This window comes from Hyla sarda, chromosome 9 (assembly GCF_029499605.1).
Source record: "Hyla sarda isolate aHylSar1 chromosome 9, aHylSar1.hap1, whole genome shotgun sequence".
NCBI classification, from domain to species: domain Eukaryota; kingdom Metazoa; phylum Chordata; class Amphibia; order Anura; family Hylidae; genus Hyla; species Hyla sarda.
Genome location: NC_079197.1, coordinates 85,040,128 through 85,063,903, shown reverse-complemented (window position 1 = coordinate 85,063,903; position 23,776 = coordinate 85,040,128). Strand labels below are relative to the sequence as shown.

Genomic DNA, 23,776 nt, shown 5'->3' with positions numbered 1-23,776 from the left:
AAAGCCTATAAATCCTGCAGCATTATTGGTGTCAGAACATGGTGATGCAAACAAAATTAAAATAAGTATAAATTGGGCATCACTGTAATTGTACAGACCCGCAAATGAAAGGTAACCTGTCAGAGTGTAAAAAATACCCCCCACCACAAGTTGTATAATTGAGAGGAGATAGTTCATTTTACCACGAATAATTATTTCAGTTTTTTTTTTTTCACAACACATTGTATTTTACAATTAAGGATGTCACTACAAAGTACAACTTGCAAGAACAGAAAAACAGGTAAGTAAACAATTCTCAGCACGGCAGTTCATAATGGCTATTGCCAAAACATGTTCTGTCTACCACTTTATGTGAATATTCTGGAAGTGTGAAGAAAGACGGAAAGATGTTTAGCAAGCAACAGTGAGTGTTGAGAATTTTTTACTTACCTGCGGACTATTTGATCTCCGAGCACAATGCTAATACGAGTGCCAACCTCACCTGAACTAATAATATATATATCCAACTTACAAAAACAAACCCTCATATGGATCTGTCGATGAAAAAATTTAAACATTATGGACCGTAAAAAGCAAGGAATTAAAAATAAAAATCATAATAGGAAAGATTTAAGATTGGTGAGAGTTTCTTACACAGGCCATCTTCCACTGACCTAAACAAAGTAGATCATGGACCTTTAAATGCTTCTAGAGTTGGCCATAACAAGGTCATGAAAGCCACATGTTGAATGAATAAAGTATGGAACAGACCACATGGATACCTATTGGCCGGAAGAAGCGTCGTGTTGTGACGCGAAACTAGTCGCCTCCTGTTGTATACCCCGCGTCTAAGGGCGTGCGCCCTTGCTCCCCGCGTGTCAGTGACTTTTTATCCTGTCATCCACTGCTGGTGTTTAATAAAAGGATCTGAATTTTGCATCTAACTGGGTGAGTGCGACTTCTCTTCTCTTGTATATTAAGGATAATCGTTCCTCGTTTCATAGTCTGCACCACCTAGAGATACTTACCTATCTGGAGTCACTGCATCATTGGCCCGTTCTCTGTGTATCTAAGGGCATTGTGGTTGTTGTAGTGCCGGTGCACCTGTGCTTCTCCTTCAATTGTCAGACCACATGGATGACTGACAAGTGTTTTTTATCAGTAGATAAAAAAGTTCTGTCCTGGAATAAGATAGCATAAACATACGCTAAGGCTGGAAAGTTTTACTGTATCTTATTAATGAAGTTTACTGAACAGCCATGCATTGCTGTGGTTTCCACTTGGCTTTGTCCTGTCAAAACAAGCGCTGGCACCAGGACTACATGGTGGCACCAGGACTACACCAGCACTCTAGCCATTTTGATAGTAGGCTAGTTAACCCTTTATCATTTTATTTTAATATTTGAAATGCAAATTATTCCACTAGACCTACAATTCTGTGTAAAATGTTTATAATTTTTTTATTATTTTAAATATAATGTTGGCTAAAATATTAAAAACAACAACATTTTACAGAGTAAGTGTGATCACTTTTTTTGCGAGTTGTATGTACATGTAAATGGCAGTTGCTCTGAGTGAATTAATCATGTTACAGGTCTGATATTTCATATTTTGGTGGGAAGAGCAGTAATGGGGTCTTTATTATTTTATTCATTTTTTCTTTTTCTATTCTGGGCTAATAATGTAATCACTTAAGGCAGGGGACATCCAGAGGCACTGTCTTGTGGTTTCATTTTTTTTTTTTTTTACCTAGATCTACCCTTAATGAGAACAGACATAGCTGGGGTAACATATGCTTATATACGTTTTGGTACATTTCAGCATAAGAATGGGATGGAAATCTAATTTGGTATATAGCTGTGTTGTGCATAGCTCCAGTCTTTTGGCAACATTAAAATATAGTTCCTGCGAACAAAAGAGCTCCTCCAGTATGTGTATAATATATAGGTAATATATAGGATAACATCTCAATCTTTTATAGCGTAGTTAATATAGTCATTTATAAAATCAACAGTTTGGACCTGGCAAAGTCAGGAGAGTATTTGGGCAAGTCCCCAACATTGCCTGCCAATAATGTGGAAACACAGCTTATTATTTGACTGGACCTAAGTGGATTTTCTGAATATGACAGAACGATGTACGCTAGTAGGGTTTCATTTCCCTGTCTACGTTTATTCTTTTTTTCAGCCTGTTTTGTTGTAAGTTAGCAAATGACTATGAGAGGAAATGGTCATGTGTTTTTTTTTTTATATTTGGATTTATATTCAGGATACAGACTGTTTATTAATGTTTTATCACATTTTAGCAACTTCTTAACCTATGCATTATATCTTTTATCCTTCCTTCAGTGGAAGGTTCCCAGCCGCCCTTCCTGAAGCGAAGTTTTATAATGAAAAGCTTTTTCATCCTCTTTGTATATTATTTTAAGATTGTAGTCAAATATTTAGTAATCTTTGAATAGCCCAGTGATCTTGACAATATCCTGGATTTACTCAATTATATTTTCTTGTGAATGTGTCTTATCATTTGGTCTACAGCTGTACCCAAGGATAAAATTATATATTTGTAGTCAGCCATTATAGAGTTATGGAGCAAAGGACACTCAGTTGTTAAACAACATGCACCTGCTCTCCGTGTTATTTTGAATGCTTTATCCCTTTGGTTTGGTGCATGTAGACATAACTGTGGATATTTATCAAAATGGGTCCAAAGGGAAAGTTGAGTTACTGTCCATTACAACTTGGCAGATTCCAGCTCATTTATTCCTCTTTTCCATTGCACTGGGTTTGCAAAATCTCCCCCAAAAAACCTCACACATCTGGTCTCCCCTATTATAAAACTTACACCTTAAACCTTTACACTGTATGAAACTTGACCATCCACCATTGTACGTAATCACCTACAAAAAGTTATACCACTTGTGAATAATAATTAAATGGAGCCTTCACACAACATTAACCAATCTTAAGGGGTTGGTGGATGCAAGCTGTGGAGTGGTGGGCTCATGCAGTGCTCGAGAACACCCCTTGGGCACTTATTAACATATAAACATAAAGGCTTATATGTCCACACTATAAAGATTTTAAAAAAGCAATACAAAATATATATTTTTTTGTCCTACTGGTCCACTTTAACATATATAACATCAGTACAAAGCACATAAAGCATATAGGAGTGTATACACTAACACAGAGTTTTCTGTTCTTTTGATTGTACAGGTGCTTCTCCATACCCTGGTGTACAGATTGATGAAGATTTCTGTTGCAGACTAAAGGAAGGAACTCGCATGAGATCACCAGAATACTGTACTCCTGAAATGTAAGATTATTTTTATGACATGTAAAAAGTTATTAAAAAATTTCAGGATTGTGACAATTGAAGAAGCACTTTGCTGCGTAGTTGGCATTGATTCCTTTGCATTCTGAATGTATACAGAGTTAGCACTAACTTCATAAGTAATATGGCGATTTAGCGGATTTTGGTAACTCATCCACGGATTCCTTTTTTGTTTTGTAGGTATCAGACAATGCTGGATTGCTGGCAAGGAGTCCCAACAGACCGACCAACCTTTACAGATCTAGTGGAACGCTTAGGAGATCTTCTTCAGGCCAATGTTCAGCAGGTTTGTGTTCTATAACAAATGCTTATACATTTTATTTATTGTGCTGTATTTCAGTTGCTAGGGTTCTAAAACATCCAGGGCATGGACCCTCGGAGGTCCAATTTTGCTCATTAAAGCCATGCTCAAATACTGTTTTTCAATCCTCATTTTAGCTGGAAACACTAGAATTATGGCTTTCATTGTTAATATGTAATGGGGTCTGTTAAGAAACTGATTTGAAGACAGAATAAAGCCTGATTCACTTCACGTTTCTGGGCTCCACTGCTGAACACATTGAGATTTCTTTGACACATTAAAATTTTACGTATACTGCAGATAATCCAAAAGTTACACTGGACCAAGCAGTCTAGTCCAATTGTGACTACATTTGTTCTGTTTTAAGCCAGTAGATGTTTTTTTGAGACACAAAAACATAGTATAAAATGTATACAGGCATAAAACAGGAACTGCAGTCACAAATAGACTCCATTTGATCTAATATAGCCTATGGTCAACTCTGTAGTATACATTTAAATACCATTTTAAACATATATTCAAATGTGTGCTGGAAGTGGAGTTCTTAAATCCAACGTGAATGGAGCCTAAAGAATGTGAAGATAGGCAAAAATTTTATTCACACCAAATGTACATGCATTCATTCTGTTTGTAATAATAAATTGAGGCATAGTGAGGAATAATATTCATTAATAATATTTTTACTAAGCAAGTAATGTCTTTATGTACATTTACTGTCGAACTCATTTTATCTACATCTGTAATGGATTATAAGTTTAGGTCACTAAACAGACCATATTGTTTGAGTTGGGAGCCTGGCCTGGTATATATACCTGTTCCTCCTCCTCCTGACTGCTGCAGTGCAGATGAAACAACACTGACACTGCCTGACTACACAACCAACTATTTAGGATACAGTGTAAAGACAGTACAAGCAACAAATTCAAAGGGTGGGATTCCAATTTTTAAAAACACGTGGAAAATGGAGAAAAACGGTCTTAGAGGGCTGCGCAAAAGCTGGGCAGACCCACACCAGCACCGCTCATCACAGGAACCACGCAAGTGCAATCTTGCATCTGATCCACCCCAGAATTTTCACTGTATGTTTTGACCTGAGGAAGGCACTCTCTGTGTGCCGAAACGCATCGTCCGTAGTGTCAAATAAAATATTAATTGTTCTGTGCTGGCTCGAGTCTTTCCGTCTGTGACCACGTTTCGCGCAGCGCCTCTAAGACCATTTTTCTCCATTTTCCATGTGTTGCTCAACCTGGCCCTTGCGCAAGTGTCCAGTCCCGGTCAGAGTGCGGCAGCCATTACCTATTGAAACCATACTCCCACCGGTCCACTGCAAGTATTGATCCCAGGAAACCTGGGACCAAGGCTTGCCATCCGATCTGTTGAGTATATCACTTAGGTGTGGTGGAGGGTCACACTAAGTCGGTATATGTAAACGAAGGGAGCACCCCCTGTTTTCTTTTTCCCTCTTTCATACGTCTTCAATTTTTAACAACAGGTTCCCTACCTGGTGAGATGGAGGCCTGTGGTTTAGCGTCTCACGGAAAATGATTTCTACTCTAATAAAATCTACCAAATTCCAACTCAAGGTTATTCTCTATAGAGTTTTCACCGCATGTCAGCCCCCTGTAAGGATATGCTGCAAGTTAGTGTTTCACCATCAGTTCAGTCCTTACAACACATACCAGTGACAGGATACAGAGGTAGAATACACAATGACATTTAGTGACTCAAAGGTGACATCCTCTCTGTTGTTGTCCATTTTCTTGTCCATCATGATCAGGGCTCACAACACTGCAGCCTGCCAGACAATGTCCCTTCTGTTATTAATTATAATACACACCATACCTCCTGGGGTTAAAGGGTAGCACCACTATATTAAAACATCTGCCCTGTCTGCAGGACCACTGTTGTAATACTCATACCCTATCCACAGTTCTGGTCCACTGCAGCTCTTGTTCGCCTCTGCCCAATCCACTGGTCTTCTCTCTTCTGCACTAAGCAGAGAGTTTAGTGCAGAGAGCTTAGTGCAGGACCTGCTGTCTTAGCCAATAACTGACCATACCAGTGTCTCTTCTCAGCCAGTAATTGGCTGAGCTGGCAGGTCCTGCATCTAGTGCAGGAATCAGAAGGAACACAGAAGACTGCATTGCTTTGGGTTTACAAAAACAGTGGATAAAAATAATACACACTATGTCCCTGATATTAAGCATAATACAAATCATGCCCCTTCTATTGTATATACTATGCTCCCCCTAAATTTTATCTGCACCCCTAAATTATACATTGTGCAACCCATTATTTTAACTATACCCCCAGTTGACCCTACTTTTGAATAAAATCCTTTTGCTCCTCTTTGCTACCGGTCTTTATAAAAAAAAAACTTAATCAAATGTCTGCATTAATACATCTACTACACTGTGCAGGATTGTGTCTGCCTGCTTCCCAACTTCTAATTTATTCAAACTATGCCCCCCTAGTTTCTCTATGGTGGGCCACTGAGTCCTATGAGAAAAGCACAACCCCCTTTTCTAAATAAAGTCTACTTATCTGCCCACAATTGGCATCTGCTTGCCAGGTCTGGTTCTTAGGGATGGATACAGGCAGCGGGATAGTGTGATTATGTTGCCTTCCTCTGACATAGAGTGCCAAGTGCAGTACAGGGAGTCAAGGGCTCTCTTTTTCCCAGCACTTATAAAGGCAGCATTTCTGAGGACTTGGAGAGGGAGGATGCTGCAAGCCCCACTAGGTAGCGCACACAGGTAGCGCTGCTAAAGTACCTCTAGCATTTGATCTCAATGCATAGTGATTCTACTGGCTGTTTTCATGTTCCGTGTTACTTCTCATGTACAACTAACGTAATAGTATATCTATTTGTTCTTTATATGTTTATAGGAGGGAAAAGACTATATTCCTCTGAACACTGCTTTACGCATTGATGGCGATATGAGTGTAAAACCTGGAATTGAGGAACAAAACATAAGACATTCCATAACACGATGGAGCACATTGGAGGCTGGGTAAGAAACATCTGAACCAAAAACACATTTATCAGACAGTAACATTAGTAAGTTATGGTATGGAGAATACTTGTAGCTTTCTAAAAATGCTTTCCAAAGTTTCCTACAATTTGAAGTCTTGCATTACATCACCTTGTTCATTGTCCTTGGAATTTACAGACATGACTTGTTTCCTGTTTGCTTGAGACATATGTGGTGCACATGCTAAATGCACCTGCACCCAGGGGTGACCTACTTAACATGTGAAGTGCATCATAAACATATTATTGAAAGCTGTTTTTATAATGTTGATCCTTTAGCCATATCTAGGACCTGTTTAGTGTAATTGCTTCCATACGTCCTAATTATTAGTACTTGCTCATATACAGTGTACTTCTACTTAACCCACTATACATAAACATTACCATAATATTAATGGAATGCACTCGCTGTTTTTACATATAAAAGCACCGGAAAATGTTAAGACATTATAAGGACTCCACTTGTTTATAGCTACATTGAGTATTATCAAAGAAGCTGTGGGTGTCAGTCTCACCCAGTGTCCCTTCTTTTTAGAAACAACAACAAGAACCGACCGCTGAGTGTGAAGACATTTGACGAGGTGCCAGTGGGAAAGGACAAAGTACTCAGTGAGGTAAACAATTCTGGAGAGAGGGAAAAAAAGCTGGTGTGAGCACATTCCCGTTATTACAGCACATCAGCTCATAATAAGGCAGTCTACTCCAGATCAAATGTTCACAAACAGCAGGAACTTGCCCTTAGCAGACACAAGAAACATCTGGAATTAGGAGGAACTAAGATGTTCACACATTAGTCTTTTCCATATGGCTGAAAAGGATCTTCCAGATTAGAAAAACCTGGCTGCTTTCTTCCAAAAACAGCACCACATGTACCAACAGGTTGTGTCTGGTATTGCAGTTCGGCACGTTTAAATAAGTAGGTTGATTTGCAGTACTACACACACACTGAGGACAAGTGCGCCATTGTTTTTGGAAGATGGCAGCAAAATGTTTCTATTCCTGGGAAACACCAGTACAAAAAAAATCTTAAAATAATCCATGTTAACAGCAGTTTTTTCAATATTCATATTATACCACTGTGCTTTGTACACAGACTGGTAATACACATGTCCCTGTATCGAGCTTTAGGTGCCCATATGCCTTAAAGGGGTAAAAAAAAAAAAAAAAAATCAACTGGTGCCAGAAAGTTATACAGATTTTTTAATTACTTCTATTAAAAAATATTAATCCTTCCAGTACTTATCAGCTGCTGCAATGATCTACAGGAAGTTGTTTTCTTTTTGAATTTCCTTTCTGTCTGATCATAGTGCTCTCTGCCGACACTTCTGTCCATTTTAGGAACTGTCCAGAGAAGGATAGGTTTTCTATGGGGATTTGCTTCTACTCTGGACACTTCCTAAAATCGACAGAGGTGTCAGCAGAGAACACTCTGGTCAGACACAAAGGAAATTCAAAAAGAAAAAAACTTCCTGTGGATCATAACAGCAGCTAATAAGTACTGTAAGGATTATGATTTTTTAATATAAGTAATTTACAAATCTGTTTAACTTTCTGGCACCAGTTGATTTAAAAAAAAAAAAATTCCAGTGGATTACCCCTATAAATGCCCATACACATTAAACTAAAGTCTGCAGAACCCACCACCTTCCATGGTTTTGGCCGACTGTTCTAAGGTGTATGGTGACCACCTTACTCTCCACCAACACATGAGGTTGGTGGAGAGAAGGGTTGAGCATGTTGGATCTTTACCGCCTGACACCTGACTCTGGGAGGGATAAGCTGCCATCAGAGCTGTCAGGCTATGGCTTACCCCTCTCATCTCCATACAGGACACATGAAGGTTAAACCACATGGAGGTCTTTAAGTGCCATATTACCTTTTATACACTTATACTCTATTATCTTGTAGAGCACTGGCAATTACTGGTTATCCTCTATTACAGGAGAGTGAATCTGACAGCGGTATGGTGCTTTCTTCAGTGGAAATGAAGTATCTCAAGCGACAAGAGACCAGATCGTGGCCTTTCGGAATAATTGCTAATGCGTAAGTGGAAAGCTATTATACTAATCTAATCCTTGTGTGTACTGCAATTTTTCTATTTCAGGCTTATTAGCACTTCATAAAAGATGCCTAACATTTCAAAGTGAAACATATTTGCTGTGTATGTTACTCTCTAAGGACCATTTAACAGTATATACACTTAGTGGCCAAGTTATTAAGAATACTATGCTACTTTATTATACTTTCATTTGAGAATGCACCAGAAGTCTGGCACAGTCTTATTACATGCTTTAGACAATTTTGGCAAGTACTAAAACTGTGGTGCAAAATATTGTTCTAAAGTAAGTAAAGTTTAGATAGTATAACGAAAGGTGTCAAATAGACCACCAATATAAATTTGCAGAAGATTTAGACAATAAAGACAATGATACATTCATTGTCAAATAATAAATTAATAAATAAATAACTAAAGTGCCAAGAAGAAAAGTTGCATCTGGGCCTGTAGATCCTACACAGACATAGATTGGCAAAGTTAACTCTTCATAAATGCTCGAATGGCGATAAATCTAAAGTGTTGCAATCTTCATGGAAAACTCTTGCTGTGTGGGTGATCATTATCCTGCTGAAAAATGCGAAGGTTAAAACCTTGCCATGAGAGACAATATACCGTATTTATCGGGGTATACCACGCACCGGCCTATAACACGCACCCTCATTTTACCAAGGATATTTAGGTAAAAAAAGTTTTTTACCCAAATATCCATGGTAAAATGAGGGTGCGTGTGTGCGCGTGTATACCCCGATATACCCCCAGGAAAGGCAGGGGGAGAGAGGCCGTCGCTGCCCGCTTCTCTCCCCCTGCCTTTCCTGGGGTCTAGAGCACTGCTGCCGGCCCTTCTCTCCCCCTAGCGATCGGCGCCGCTGCCCGTTCTGTCCCCCCGACTATCGGTGCCGGCGCCCCATTGCCGGCGCCGATAGCCAGGGGGAGAGAAGGGGCAGCGGCACCGATTGCCGACGCCGCTGCCTCCCCCCATCTCCGGTGGCATAATTACCTGGTTCGGGTCCGCGCTGCTGCAGGCCTCCGGCGTGCGTCCCCAACGTCGTTGCTATGCGCTGCACGGCGCGGCGCATGACGTCAGTGCGCCGCGCCGTGCATAGCAACGACGAAGGGGACGCACGCCGGAGGCCTGCAGCAGCGTGGACCCGAACCAGGGAATTATGCCACCAGGGATGGGGGGAGGCAACGGGGCAGCGGCGCCGGCAATGGGTGCCGCTGCCCCTTCTCTCCCCCTGGCTGTCGGCGCCGCTTCTCTCCCCCTGGCTATCGGTGACGGCAATGGGGCGCCGGTACCGATAGTCAGGGGGACAGAGCGGGCAGCGGCGCCGATAGCCAGGGGGAGAGAAGGGCCGGCAGCAGGGCTCTAGACCCCAGGAAAGGCAGGGGGAGAGAAGCGGGCAGCGACGGCCTCTCTCCCCCGCCTTTCCTGGGGGTGTATCGGCGTATAACACGCACATAGACTTTAGGCTAAAAATTTTAGCCTAAAAAGTGCGTGTTATACGCCGATAAATACGGTATGTGGCTGCAGGAAGTCCTGCACATATCGCTAAGCAGTTGGTATTCCTCATATGACTACTAAAGGGGACTAACTTACTATGCAATGGCTTCTCAGATCAAAACACCAGCAGTAGGGGCAGTATGTTGAGTGCAGGACTGAAGTGCTCACCATGATGCCTCTATAAAAACAGAACCTGGATTCATTGCTAAAGAGAATATGGTTCCAGTACGTAGCAGTCCAGGTTTCTCATTCACAAAACCACTGCAAATGAAGGCAACAGTGACTGTTTTTCAAAGGCAGGAAACGTAATGGGCACCCTGAGACAAATTTTCCTTCTGCTAAGCACCTAAAAATGGTTTAGGCAGAGGCAGGGTTGTGTAATGAAGGGGTCAACTGTTTGGAGGACACAGAAACTGAGAGCCGATCGTGCTTGTTGTCAAAGGATCCTCTCTACTGGTCGTTTGTCTAGGCATTCTGAAACCTGTTGTGTGCCTGCCCTCATGTAACCACTGCTCCCAGCACCTCAAAACATCTTAGTCAGAATGGCCTAGATGGTGGTAATAAGTCAAAATGACCATCCTGCTTCTCTCAATCCAATGAAGCATTCCTTCTCAAAGTCTGTCAACTGTGCAAAATGGTATTATAATAAAACAGAAATTGGGTGGCTACACACTAAAGGATGGTAGGCTAAGTTCAGACTGAGGTACTGAGTTGCACTATACCCAAAGTGGCAAGTGAAAAAAAAGCTAGTGAAATGGAAATCAGACCTCAAGGAATGAAATGAATTGAGTAAGGTGTATAATACCTTAATATAAAATCGAACTAGAGAATTACGATGTAGCTGGTTTAATATAAAATAACATATTTCTCTAGTTAGGTTTTATATTGAGGTATTATACACCTTAATAAATTCAGTTAATTCCTTGAGGTCTGATTTCCATTTCACTAGCTTTAAACTGTGCAAAATGTGTTGGAGTGCATCACAGAGGCATGTTTAGCAGTCAGCAATATCGCACCAAGAAGTACACTACCCAAAAGTAGCCTCTGAGGTCCTTTTTATATTGGGCAGCAGGAGGAGAACTTTTACATCCTCTTGTTGCAAGACCCAGTGTCTAATCAGACTACACCTATAATCATTTCCACATTTATATCTGCATGGGACAAAAATGCATAACAAGACTTGCAGAAATCTGACATATAGATCTTTTTTTGTCTATGAGTGTATTTAATCCCCCATTACTCCAGCCATTACTACATGTCATCTAATGAACAGTAGAAATTACTTTTTTTTCCTTTTCCATGGAGATTTTTTCCTTTTCCATAGAGATCTTTTCTATAGAGATCTTGTGAAACTGCATTTGCTGACCCTTGCTATTTTTGAAAAGACAAATATCATCCTACATGTTGCTTTTCTTCAGCTACTTCATTCCTATGAGTAGATAGGAGACAATTACTGTATCGCCCCTATACATTATTCATATATGTTCTATGAGCAAGAGCTTAATAATAATAATAATAAGCATATGCAAATCTTGATGTTCCAAATGAAGTAATTATTTAAAGGGTAGCTCCCAGCATCCTATTTTTTTTTTTTTTGCTAGTCCGTCCCCCCCCCCCTCCGCTACGGCACTAGCCCGTTCACTCCTCCCCCCTAACCCCGCCCCGCATACCCCGTTCCTTCATTACACTTGCAGTTACTGCAGAGTCCGGCAGCGGGCGTGCAGGGACAGCGGCAGCAACGAGGCAGCGGCGGCGATGTGCGGGAGGAGTGGCCTCCCAGCCAGTGGCCGGGGAGCCAATGTGCTCACTCCCGCCTGTCTGATTGACAGGCAGGGAGCGAGTGCAGCCTAACTGAAAAAGGACTGATTGCCACTCCAAAATCAGTCCTTTTTCAGTGGCCGGTTTTTAAATGTAAATTAAACCTTTTTAATGAAAAAAAATAAAAAATAAAAGTATATTAGAGATCTGTTGTAGTACATAAGTACTACAACATATCAAAAAATAAAGTTGGTGACAGTGCCCATTTAAGGAATGTTCCTGGCAAAACATATAGACTAGTAATATCTAGGACAAGATCTGAGGTTTAAGGAACAGCAAATAGAGAATACAATGTGTCAAGTACAGCCCCTGACTCCCAGTACTAGGCATAACACGGTGTACACAGTTCGCCCCCAGGTGTTTCTTTAACAAATTTCACTCAATTATATGCATTTATGTGGGTTTAGTATAAGAAACCAGTAAGCTAAAATAAATATATTCACAACTGGTCCAAACGCTACAGCAGGGACGTAAACCAAAAAGCTGAAACAATATCACTGAGTGGTCACGCAGTATAATGATATATCAGAGACATTTATGCTGGACACATTTCAGTCCTTGTCTCTGCTTGACAGTAAGCTTTCTTGTGGATCATTTACTTTGCTTTTTCAAACAAAAAATATTGTGCTTGTCGTTCTCCTGCCAGATCCCACTGTACGTAAGACTTGTGGTGTACTCGCTTTCTGAGCCTGGCAGCTTAACTAAGCATGAGATCAGAAGAGCAAGGCACCAAATAAATCAAGCCACATGCACGTATACCAAAAAACATTGGACTGGTTTACTACTGCATTCTAGCATTTGTGATGACTCGCTCTTGCAAATAGTTGCGGTTGGAGTATAGAGGCAAAGAAACAGTACTTTTCAAGTCAAAGTTCAGTGTTTTATTCACACTTGGCATACAGCAAACAGTCTTTAAATGTAGAACCAAGGAAAACGTAACAAAAGTTCACCTGTATTCCTTAGGTTTGTTCACACCTGAGTCCATGCCATGCGGCATCAAACAAGTCTTTTCCAGGCCTCCAGGCAGCTTCCAACCTTGGAGCAAACACAGGGAAGAACTCCACATGCAGCTCTCTCTGGCAGTGTGAGTTGCAACTAGCAAATCCCTCTCAGCTGGTGAAATAGGCTGCCTTTAAGGCCAACAAAAGGTGGCCTTAATTGTGGGGAATGAGCCACACCCTGCACTTGATCATTCCCAGTAAGAGCCGTCCCGGATTGGCCTACCAGCCATACTACGGCCACAGTGTCAGACTGCATCGCAGCACAGACACTAAATAATACCGGCTCTTACTTCACCAAAGCCAGGAGCCTTGGTGACACATATTGCCCATCCACCACGATGCCATTCACCTTATCACATACCCCCCCTTTGTTCAAGTGAACACCTGTGCAACAGTGGAATCATGACAGGGCATCGGCGTTGCCTAGCAAATGACCCGCTCTGTGTTCAATCTTGAACTTGAAATTCTGTAGTGACAGAAAACACCTAGTGACCCTGGCATTTTTGTCCTTGGCCTGTCAGCCGGCTTGTATTCCCACTGATGAACACGCTGGGCCCGGACCAACACATTCACCCCAGTCTTGCCAAGAGCTCACCTTTGACAACCTCGTAGTCAACAGCCTGTTCGTCGGGTAAGTCAAAGTAGGCCTGCTGGGGTCCCGATGACAGGAACTGAGCGATGACCTCGGCCCACTGTTCTCGGGGTAACTTCTCCCTCGTGGCCACTTTCTCGAAGACCGCCAGGTAGGTCTCGATGTCATTCGAGAGGGTCATCTTGGGCAACGCCAACCATACAGCTTTCCGGGTGTCAGGGGCGTTTCGGGTCGTCACTGCCGCTTGTAGCGCCATTACATGCTGCAGTAACAGCTGGCTGGTTTCCTGCTGGTGCTTGTTGGCCTCCATAAGTCCTTTTATAACAGCCTCCATTTTGGTAATACTCCGGTCACTGGAACACTAGTAGACAGGATCATTGCCCGTAGCAACAACTCCAACGGGTCTTAGCAACAACTCCTCGGCTCTTAGCAACAGCGTGCTGCAACACAATTCCTGACCTCACTGCAGTGCCCACATCCTCCACCAAATGTGATGACTCACTCTTGAAAATAGGTGCGGTTTCAGTACAAAGGCAAGGAAACAGTACTTTTCAAATCAAAGATCAGTGTTTTCTTCACACTTGGCACACAGCAAACAGTCTTTAAATGCAAAAGTCAAGAAAAACGTAACAAAAGTCCACCTGTAGGTGTTTGTTCACACCTAGGTCCATGCCATGCGGCATCCAGCAAGTCTATTCCAGGCCTCCTGGCAGACTGTTCACCAGCTTCCAACCTTGGAGCAAACACAGGGAAGAACTCCACATACAGCTCTCTCTGGCAGTGTGCAACTAGCAAATCCCTCTCAGTTGATGAAACAGGCTGCCTTTAAGGCCAACAAAAGGCGGCCTGGATTGTGGGGTATGACCCCCCACCCTGCATTTGGTCATTCCCAGTAAGAGCCATCCCAGATTGGTCTTCCAGCCATACTACAGCCACAGTGTCAGACTTCATCGCAGCACAGACACTGAATAATACCGACTCTTACTTCACTAAAGCCAGGAGCTTTGGTGACACATATTGCCCATTGACCATGATGCCTTTCACCTTATCACACATTGTATTGAAGTATTGTACCACTTTTGCGCAACAATAGTGATTCCCCATCCAGATTTATGTAACGTTACAGGTAGAAAAGAACCTGGTGTCATATGATCATATTTTAATTTATAGGTTAATTTTGGCCCAAAGGAAATCTGTCTTGTTCAATATGCTGGCTGAGCTGCATGTAACATATCATAGGAGTAACAGGAGTAGCTAAGCAGATTGGATATACAGTAGCTTTGTGGGGAAAGATTCAGTAGAACTTTTAAAACCTTCATTTAAATCAGTGGTCTTAAACTGTGGCCCTCCAGATGTTGCAAAACTTCAACTCCCAACATGCCCGGACAGCCAGTTGGCTGATTTTTATTGAAAAATATCCACATACAAACAATAATGGGAATGTTACGATGATGGATGTGGATCCTACTAACCTGTGTGGTGATGACTCGGACCGTATCGGGGAGCGGAGTCTAAGGTGCCACTGGTCTTCACCAGAGCCCGCTGCAAGACAGGATGGGCTTGCTGCGGCAGGTGACACCCAGGTCGCTACCCTCGACACGGCTTGACCACACACGTAGCTTGGCAAGACAAGGTACCGGGGATGAGGCAGAAGCGTAGTCAAACTTAGCAGGAGGTCAAGGCAAGCGGCAAAGGTAAAGAGTCAAATAACATAGCAGGAAGGTCTGGATACACAGGAAGAGGCAAATAGGCAAAAGGAATGCTTAAAGGGGTACTCCGCCCCTAGACATTTTATCCCCTATCCAAAGGATAGGGGATAAGATGTCAGATCGCCGCGGTGCCGCTGCTGGGGATCCCCGGGATCCCCGCTGCGGCACTGCGCTATCATTACAGCACAGAGCGAGTTCGCAGTCATTACGTGCAGAGCGAACTCGCTCTGTGCAGTAATGATAGCGAAGTGCCGCAGCGGGGATCCCGGGGCTCCCCAGCAGCGGCACCGCGGCGATCTGACATCTTATTCCCTATCCTTTGGATAGGGGATAAGATGTCTAGGGGTGGCATAAATAGCATATGGGATGGACAAGACACCAATTAGTGGTGCGCTGGCCCTTTAAATCCAGAGAAGGACCCGCGTGCGCAGGGAAGCAGAGAGCCGGGCAGCAGGAAGTAAGCAACGACCGTGATTCGCATGCGCGTTCCGCTATGCGAATTGCGGTCCCAGCGGGAGCGGGAGACAGCGTCAGCTCACAGTCGGGGTGCGGGACTGGAGCGCTCGCTGTGACAGTATCCCCCCCCCCTTTTGGTCTCCCGCCTTTTTTAAAGACAAAAATATGTGGATAACGTCACGGTCTAAAATATTGTCCAGTGGCTACCAAGACCTTTCCCCGAGCCAATTCCTTCCCAATCCATTAGGAAAAAGCATTTACCTCTGATAAACTTAGAGTCCAAAATTTCTTTAACAACATAAACATCAGAGGTACCTGAGATGGGAGTAGGTGAGATGTTTTCATTTGAAAAGCGGTTGTGGCTGACAGGTTTCAAGAGGGAGATATGGAAATAATTTGGGATCCGGAGTGAGGATGGCAGATGGAGAGAATAGGCCACAGGGTTTAGACATTTCTTGATCTTATAGGGACCTAAATAGCTTATAACTGAGTAATAGTGTTGAGCGGCATAGGCCATATTCGAATTCGCGAATATTCGCGAATATATGGACGAATATTCGTCATATATTCGCGAATATTCGCATATTCGTTATATTCTCGTTTTATTTTCGCATATGCGACAATTCGCGTATGCGAAAATTAACATATGTGAAAATTAGCATATACAAAATTAGCATACGCGAAAATTCGCATATGCGTAAATTAGCATATACTAATTTTTGCATATGCGAATTTTCGCACGCCAGTCTCACTCAGTAGTATTACAGCCTTCTTTACACCAAGCAAGCTGGAAGCAGAGAGGGATGATCACTGTGATGTGTACTGTGAAGGAAAAAAAAAACCAAAAAACGAATATTCGTAATTACGAATATATAGCACTATATTCGCGAAATTCGCGAATTCGCGAATATGCGATATTCGCGAATAATATTCGAATTGCGAATATTCGCGAGCAACACTACTGAGTAACTTAAAGTGGATATACTTTGAAGACAGCCAGACTCTATCACCAGAAAAGAACTTGGGAGGAGATCGCCCTTTCTTGTCCACTTGAGACTTCATACGTGAAGTGGCATACAATAGAGATTGATGAGTCTTCTGCCAGATGGTAGAGAAATTCGCACTTTCTCATCAACCACAGGAACTCCAGAGGAAGAGGACAAGGGATGAGGAGGACAAGGATGAAGCCCATAAACCACAAAGAATGGTGATGACCCAGAGGATTCAGAGTCCCTATGATTGTATGAGAACTCTGCCCAAGGAAGTAGATATACCCAGTCATCTTGACAAGAAGAAATTAAATGATAGAGATAATCTCCTAAAACCTGATTCAGACCTGTCCGTTGGATTGGGGATGGTATGCTGAGGAGAAATCCAATTTAACTTGGAGACAAGAGCAGAGAGCTCTCGAGAACTTGGAGATGAATTGAACACCTCAGTCGGAGACAATATGGGAAGGTAATCCATGAAGGCGGAAAATATGGCAAAGGAATCTTGGCAAGCTGTGGTGCTGATGTTAAACCTGGTAGAGGCACAAAATTAGCCATTTTAGAGAATCGGTCCACTACAACCCAAATGACCATATTGCCGCCAGAAGAAGGAAGGTCTGTAATAAAGTCCATAGCAATATCGGTGCAAGACTGCTGTGGCACTGGCAAAGACTGTAGTAGACCAGTAGGCTTGGAACGGGGGGTCTTGTCCCAGGCGCAGATTGAACAAGCATGGACAAAATCAACGACATCCTGTTTTAAAGTGGGCTACCAGTACTGTCGGGAGATGAGCTGTAAGGATTTACGTATTCCGGCATGACCAACTAGAAGAGAGAAATTACCCCATTTCAGGACCCCGATTCTTAAACAAGGCGGTATGTAAGTCTTCCCAGGAGGCAAGTGATGAAGACATGCTGGCGCTGTAGAGATGAGACGATCAGGAGGAATAATATGTTGAGGATGGAACTCCTGGTCTTGTACATGTGAGGATCTGGTCAGAGCATCAGCATGAAGATTCTTCTCAGTAGGGAGAAAGTGGATAAAGAAATCAAATCTGGAGAAGCACAGTGACCAACGAGCCTGTCGGGGCCTGATACGATGGGCCGACTGGAGATAGAGCAAGTTTTTGTGGTCTGAATATATAGTTTGCGGATGTACAGAGCCTTCCAAGAGGTGATGCTATTCTTCCAAGGCCAACTTTATGGCAAAGAGCTCATGATCTCTGATAACATAATTTCTCTCCGCAGGGGAGAAGGTCTTCGAGAAGAATCTGCAGGTTACAGTTTTTGCATATTTTTGCGCTAAGAGTGCACCTCCTCCAACCAAAGAAGCATCTACTTCTAAGATAAATGGCTTGCTGGGATCGGGGGGTCTAGATAAAACAAGAGCAGAAGTGAAAGTGGCCTTTAACTGTTTGAAAGCTTCTTTAGCCTCTGGAGTCCAGACGCTAGGATTAGCAGTCTTCTTGGTAAGCAAGACGATGGGAGCAACCAAGGTGGAGTAGTGAGGAATAAACTGTCGATAGTAATTAGCAAAGCCAAGGAAGCGCTGAATAGCTTTCAAACCAGAGGGGCGTGGCCAATCCAGCACTGCGGACAACTTGTTGGGGTCCATTTGAAGACCTTGACTGGTGACAATATACCCCAGGAATGGAAGGCTTTTTTTTTTTTTAAAAGGTACACTTCTCAAGTTTAGCATAGAGATGATTTTCTCGGAGATGCTGTAATACTTGGCGGAGATGAAGGCGATGAGACTTGACATTGGGTGAAAAGATGAGTATGTTGCCCAAGTAGACAATGACACAGGAGTAAAGAAGGTCACGAAAAATGTTATTGACAAACTCCTGGAAGACTGCTGGAGCATTGCAAAGCCCAAATGGCATGACAAGATACTCAAAATGTCCATCACGAGTATTAAAGGCAGTCTTCTATTCATCCCCTTCACGGATGCCAAATCAAATTATAGGTTCCTCGTAGGTCCCTCGTCAAATTATAGCACCACGTAGACGATCAAATAACTCAGAGATCATTGGAAGTGGATGACGTTTTTTTACAGTAATTTTATTCAGGCCACGGTAGTCGCAAGGATCCTTCTTTTTTTCTCCACAAAGAAGAATCCGGCTCCAGCAGGAGAGGATGACTTTCTGATAAAACCTTTCTTTATATTCTCTTGTATATAGATGGCCTGAGTTTCTGGAACAGACAATGGGTAAATTCTGCCCCGAGGAGGTATGATTCCAGGCAATAAGTCGATAGGACAATCGTAAGGACGATGTGGAGGTAAAACTTCAGCTTGTTTCTCGCTGAAGACATCAGCAAAATCCTGTAGAAAAGACGGCAGACCGGGCAGAGGGGTGGAATGAGACACCAACTTGGACGGAAGGGTATGGAAACAGTTGTTATAGTAGTAAGTTCCCCAACAAAGTACTTCTCCAGTCTTCCAATTAAGATGCGGGGCCTGGAAGGCCTGAACGGAGATAGTCTCTTTGGAGGGTAGAGACAGCTGAACCGTCAAATTCAAGCATGGAGAGGAGGTATTCACACCTAGGGAGGCCTCTCCTAATAACCCTAGGTGCGAGGATTTCCGTGTGACTGTGGACGCAGAGGACAATCTCTGAGGAAATTATCTGCACTGGCACAGTATAGGCATTTGTTCTCAGCTCGTCGGCGGGTTTTTTCCTGCAGGGTCAGCCGAGACCGATCCACCTGCATAGCCTCCACAGTGGGAGGCATCGTATAAGGTTGCGGTGGTTGCTGGAGGACGGATGCCAGACGAGGAAAGCGCCGAGGTCATGCAGACTCCCTTTCTTGGCGAAGTTCCTCACGTCGTTCAGAGAGTTCATTCAGGGTAGCGGGCAATTCCCAAGCGGCATGGACATCCTTGATATGGCTAGAAAGTCCTCTCTTGAAAGTGGCACATAGAGCTTCATTGTTCCAAGATAATTCTGATGCCAGGGTACAACATTTTATGGTGTACTCGCCCACAGAGGAGTTGCCCTGCAAAAGACTGAGCAGTGCCATCTCAGCGGAGGAGGCTCGGGCTGGTTCTTCAAAGACGCCCTGAAATTCCATCAAGAAAACCTGGAGATTGGTTGTGAGAGCATCACTGCGGTCCCAAAGTGGAGTTGCCCAGGCCAAAGCCCTTCCAGTAAGGAGACTCTTGACAAAGGCTACCTTTGCTCGTTCCGTAGGGAACTGTACCGCCATGAGTTCGATGTGAATGGAGCATTGAGTCATGAAAACACGACAGGACTTGGGATCCCCCTCATATTTCTTTGGAAGAGACAAACGGAGTTTCGTTCTGGAAGAGACTGCCGCACTGGAGCAGGAGGAGGCTGAGGCTGTTGAGGCTCTTGTTGAGCAGTTAGCAACTGCTGCATCATGGTGGATAACTGGCTCAACTCCTGTGCCTGCTGGGCCAACTGCTGTGACTGGAGCGCCACGATAGAATGTGGATGCTGGATGTGGATCCTACTAACCTGCGTCGCGATTACTTGGACCGTATAGGGGAGCGGAGTCTAAGGTGCCACTGGTCTTCACCATTGCCCACAGAAAGGCAGGATGGGCTTGCTGCTGCAGGTGACACCCGGGTCGCTACCCCCCAACACGGTTCGACCACACAGGTAGCTGGGCAAGACGAGGTACCAGGGGATGAGGCAGAAGCATAGTCAAACTTAGCAGGTGGTCAAGGCAGGTGGCAAAGGTGCGTAGTCAAATAACGTAGCAGGAAGGTCTGGATACACAGGAAGAGGCAAACAGGCAAAAGGAAAGCTTAAAAAGGGGTATTCCAGGCCAAAACTTTTTTTTATATATCAACTGGCTCCGGAAAGTTGAACAGAATTACTTCTATTAAAAAATCTTAATCCTTCCAATAGTTATTAGCTTCTGAAGTTGTTTTCTGTCTAACTGCTTTCTGATGACTCACATCTCAGGAGCTGTGCAGCTCCTATGGGGATATTTTCCCATCATGCACAGCTACCGGGACGTGACATCATCATTGAGCAGTTAGACAGAAAACTTCAGAAGCTAATAACTATTGGAAGGATTAAGATTTTTTAATAGAAGTAATTTACAAATCTGTTTAAATTTCCAGAGCCAGTTGATATATATAAAAAAAAGTTTTTGCCTGGAATACCTCAACATTTACCCCAAACTATATTTCCATCTGACCTAAGATGAGATCATTGAATTCAAGATAGTGTACACAAAGACTAGTGAAAAAGTATTCAACTGTGTTTACTAACCAGGTTGCCTACAGCTGTTGCAAAATGATCTCCCACCAAGTGGTCGCTCCACCCATTGAAGTAGGACAGGCTTGCTTTGCACACCTGACTAGTGATGTCATGTCTCGACGCACTGCAACCTGGGAAAACCCAAGACCTGAGTAATTTTGTATGCTGTTAAAAATAAATAATGGGGTGAAAATCACAAAAGAATTGTGAGACCACCATCACATACAGATAAAGACACTACAGTCATGGCCGTAAATGTTGGCACCCCTGACATTTTTCATGACAATGAAGTATTTCTCACAGAAAAGGAATGCAGTAACACGTGTTTTGCTATACACATGTTTATTCCCTTTGTGTGTATTGGAACTAAACAAAAAAAAGGGAGGAAAAAAAGCAAATTGGACATAATGTCCCACCAAACTCCAAAAATTGGCTGGACAAAATTATTGGCACCCTTTCAAAATTGTGGAAAAATAAGATTGTTTTAAGCATGTGATGCTCCTTTAAACTCCCCTGGAGCAAATAACAAGTGTGGGCAATATAAAAATCACACCTGAAAGCAGATACAAAGGAGAGAAGTTCTGAGTCTTTGCATTGTGTATCTGTGTGTGCCACACTAAGCATTAACAACAGAAAGAGGAGAAGAGAACTGTCTGAGGACTTAAGAACCAAAATTGTGGAAAAATATGAACAATCTCAAGTTTACAAGTCTATCTGCAGAGATCTACATTTGCCTCTGTCCACAGTGAGCAACATTATCAAGAAGTTTGCAACCCATGGCACTGTAGCTAACCCCCCCCCCCCTGGCATGGACGGAAGAGAAAAATTGATGAAAGGTGTCAACGCAGGATAGTCTGGATGGTGGATAAGCAGCTCCAAAGTTCCAAAGATATTCAAGCTGTCCTGCAGGCTTAGGGAGCATCAGTGTCAGCTCGAACTATCCGTCAACATTTAAATGAAATGAAACGCTATGGCAGGAGACCCAGGAGGACCCCACTGCTGACATAGAGACATAAAAATGCAAGACTACATTTTGCCAAAATGAACTTGAATAAGCCAAAATCCTTCTGGGAAAATGTCTTGTGGACAGATGAGACCAAGATAGAGCGTTTTGGTAAAGCACATCATTCTACTATTTACCAAAAATGGAATAAGGCCTACAAAGAAAATAACACAGTACCAACAATGAAATATGGTGGAGGTTCAATTACATTTTGGGGTTATTTTGCTGCCTCTGGCACTGGGTGCCTTGAATGTGTGCAAAGCATCATGAATTCTGAGGATTACCAACGGATGTTGGGTCACACAGCCCAGTTTCAGAAAGCTGGGTTTGCGTCCGAGATTGACCCAAAACATACGTCAAAAAGCACTAAGAAATAGATGGCAACCAAGCGCTGGAGAGTTCTGAAGTGGCCAGCAATGAGTCCAGATATAAATCCCATTGAACATCTGTGGAGAGATCTTAAAATTGCTGTTGGGAAAAGGCGCCCTTCCAATAAGAGAGACTTGGAGCAGTTTGCAAAGGAAGAGTGGTCCAACATTCCAGCTGAGAGGTGTAAGAAGCTTATTGATGGTTATAGGAAGCGACTGATTTCAATTATTTTTTCCAAAGGGTGTGCAACCAAATATTAAGATAAATCTGCCAATTATTTTTTTCCAGCCCATGTTTGAAGTTTGGTGTGACATTATGTCCAATTTGCCTTTTTTCCCCTCCCTTTTTTGGTTTAGTTCCAATACACACAAAGGGAAGAAACATGTGTATAGCAAAACATGTGTTACTGCAATCCTTTTCTGTGAGAAATACTTCATTTTCTTGAAAAACTTCAGGGGTGCCAACATTTACGGCCATGACTGTGTATTATGAACTACACTAACTTTATGGCCCCTGTAGCATCGTCAAATAAAAAAAAATCCTGGAATACCCCTTTAAAACAGTAAGAAAAGGTATAAACATCACATGTGCCATAGCATAGGGGATACATCGAGAAGAAACCATAGGGAGAGCTGTAATGGGTATGTGAAGTAATGGTTCTGGATAACTGTGCTCCGCGGAAGAGCCATTTTAGGGAACCTCATGGTCATGGGAGTCAGGGAGAACAGTGATGGGTTATTGAAATCCCTTCTCAAATAGTTGGTGTCTTACCCATATGCAGAGATGGTAAAACAAAGGAGAACAAATAACAAAGTAAAACAAAACAAACAGTGCACGGACAACAATATACATGTATTGAGACCACTGATTTAAATGAATAACTTACAAGTTCTCATGAATCATTAAAAAAAAAAACCATATAACAATCTGCTCAGGAAATCCTACTCTATGACACCCAGAAGAAAGATTGTTCCGAAGCTCAGCACTGTACAATGGGCTTTAAGTCCAATAGAGGGTGCTCTGCTCCCCATGGTTTTGACTCAAAAACCAAAAATCCAAGCAGTAAAAAAAAGTAGTACTCCAATCCAAATAAACGTGGTTTATTCACCTATTCATGTTACAGAGTGCAACGTTTCAAACTGCCACAGCATTATATTCAAAAGGAATGGAAAATATAAAGAAAGGACATATATTTCTTTTTTCTACTGGAGCCACTACTGACTTTGGCTCAAACACTGCAGTGAAAGTTTAAAAAAAAATAAAAATAAAATGCCAGAAAAAGCCTGTGTGGAAACCTAGCCTAACAGCACTGAAGAACTGCTAGAACACAAATGTTGTTGTGGGGCTGGAGCTCAAATAGCTGTTAGTCATTGTAATTTTTTTTAACTTAATTTTTTTAGC

The 23,776-nt window shown here is 42.7% G+C and overlaps 1 protein-coding gene across 3 annotated transcripts in view; it reads left to right on the top strand.

The window, feature by feature from the left end:
* The window catches only part of LOC130290908 (vascular endothelial growth factor receptor kdr-like), a 264,735-nt gene that overhangs the window by 235,368 nt on the left and 5,591 nt on the right, over positions 1 to 23,776 (top strand). For all 3 annotated transcript variants that reach the window (XM_056539116.1, XM_056539117.1, XM_056539118.1), the window contains 5 exons: positions 3,198 to 3,297; positions 3,496 to 3,601; positions 6,506 to 6,630; positions 7,186 to 7,264; positions 8,593 to 8,693. In XM_056539116.1, coding sequence (XP_056395091.1) covers positions 3,198 to 3,297; positions 3,496 to 3,601; positions 6,506 to 6,630; positions 7,186 to 7,264; positions 8,593 to 8,693 — 511 coding nt within the window. The remainder of the gene's footprint in view (positions 1 to 3,197; positions 3,298 to 3,495; positions 3,602 to 6,505; positions 6,631 to 7,185; positions 7,265 to 8,592; positions 8,694 to 23,776) is intronic.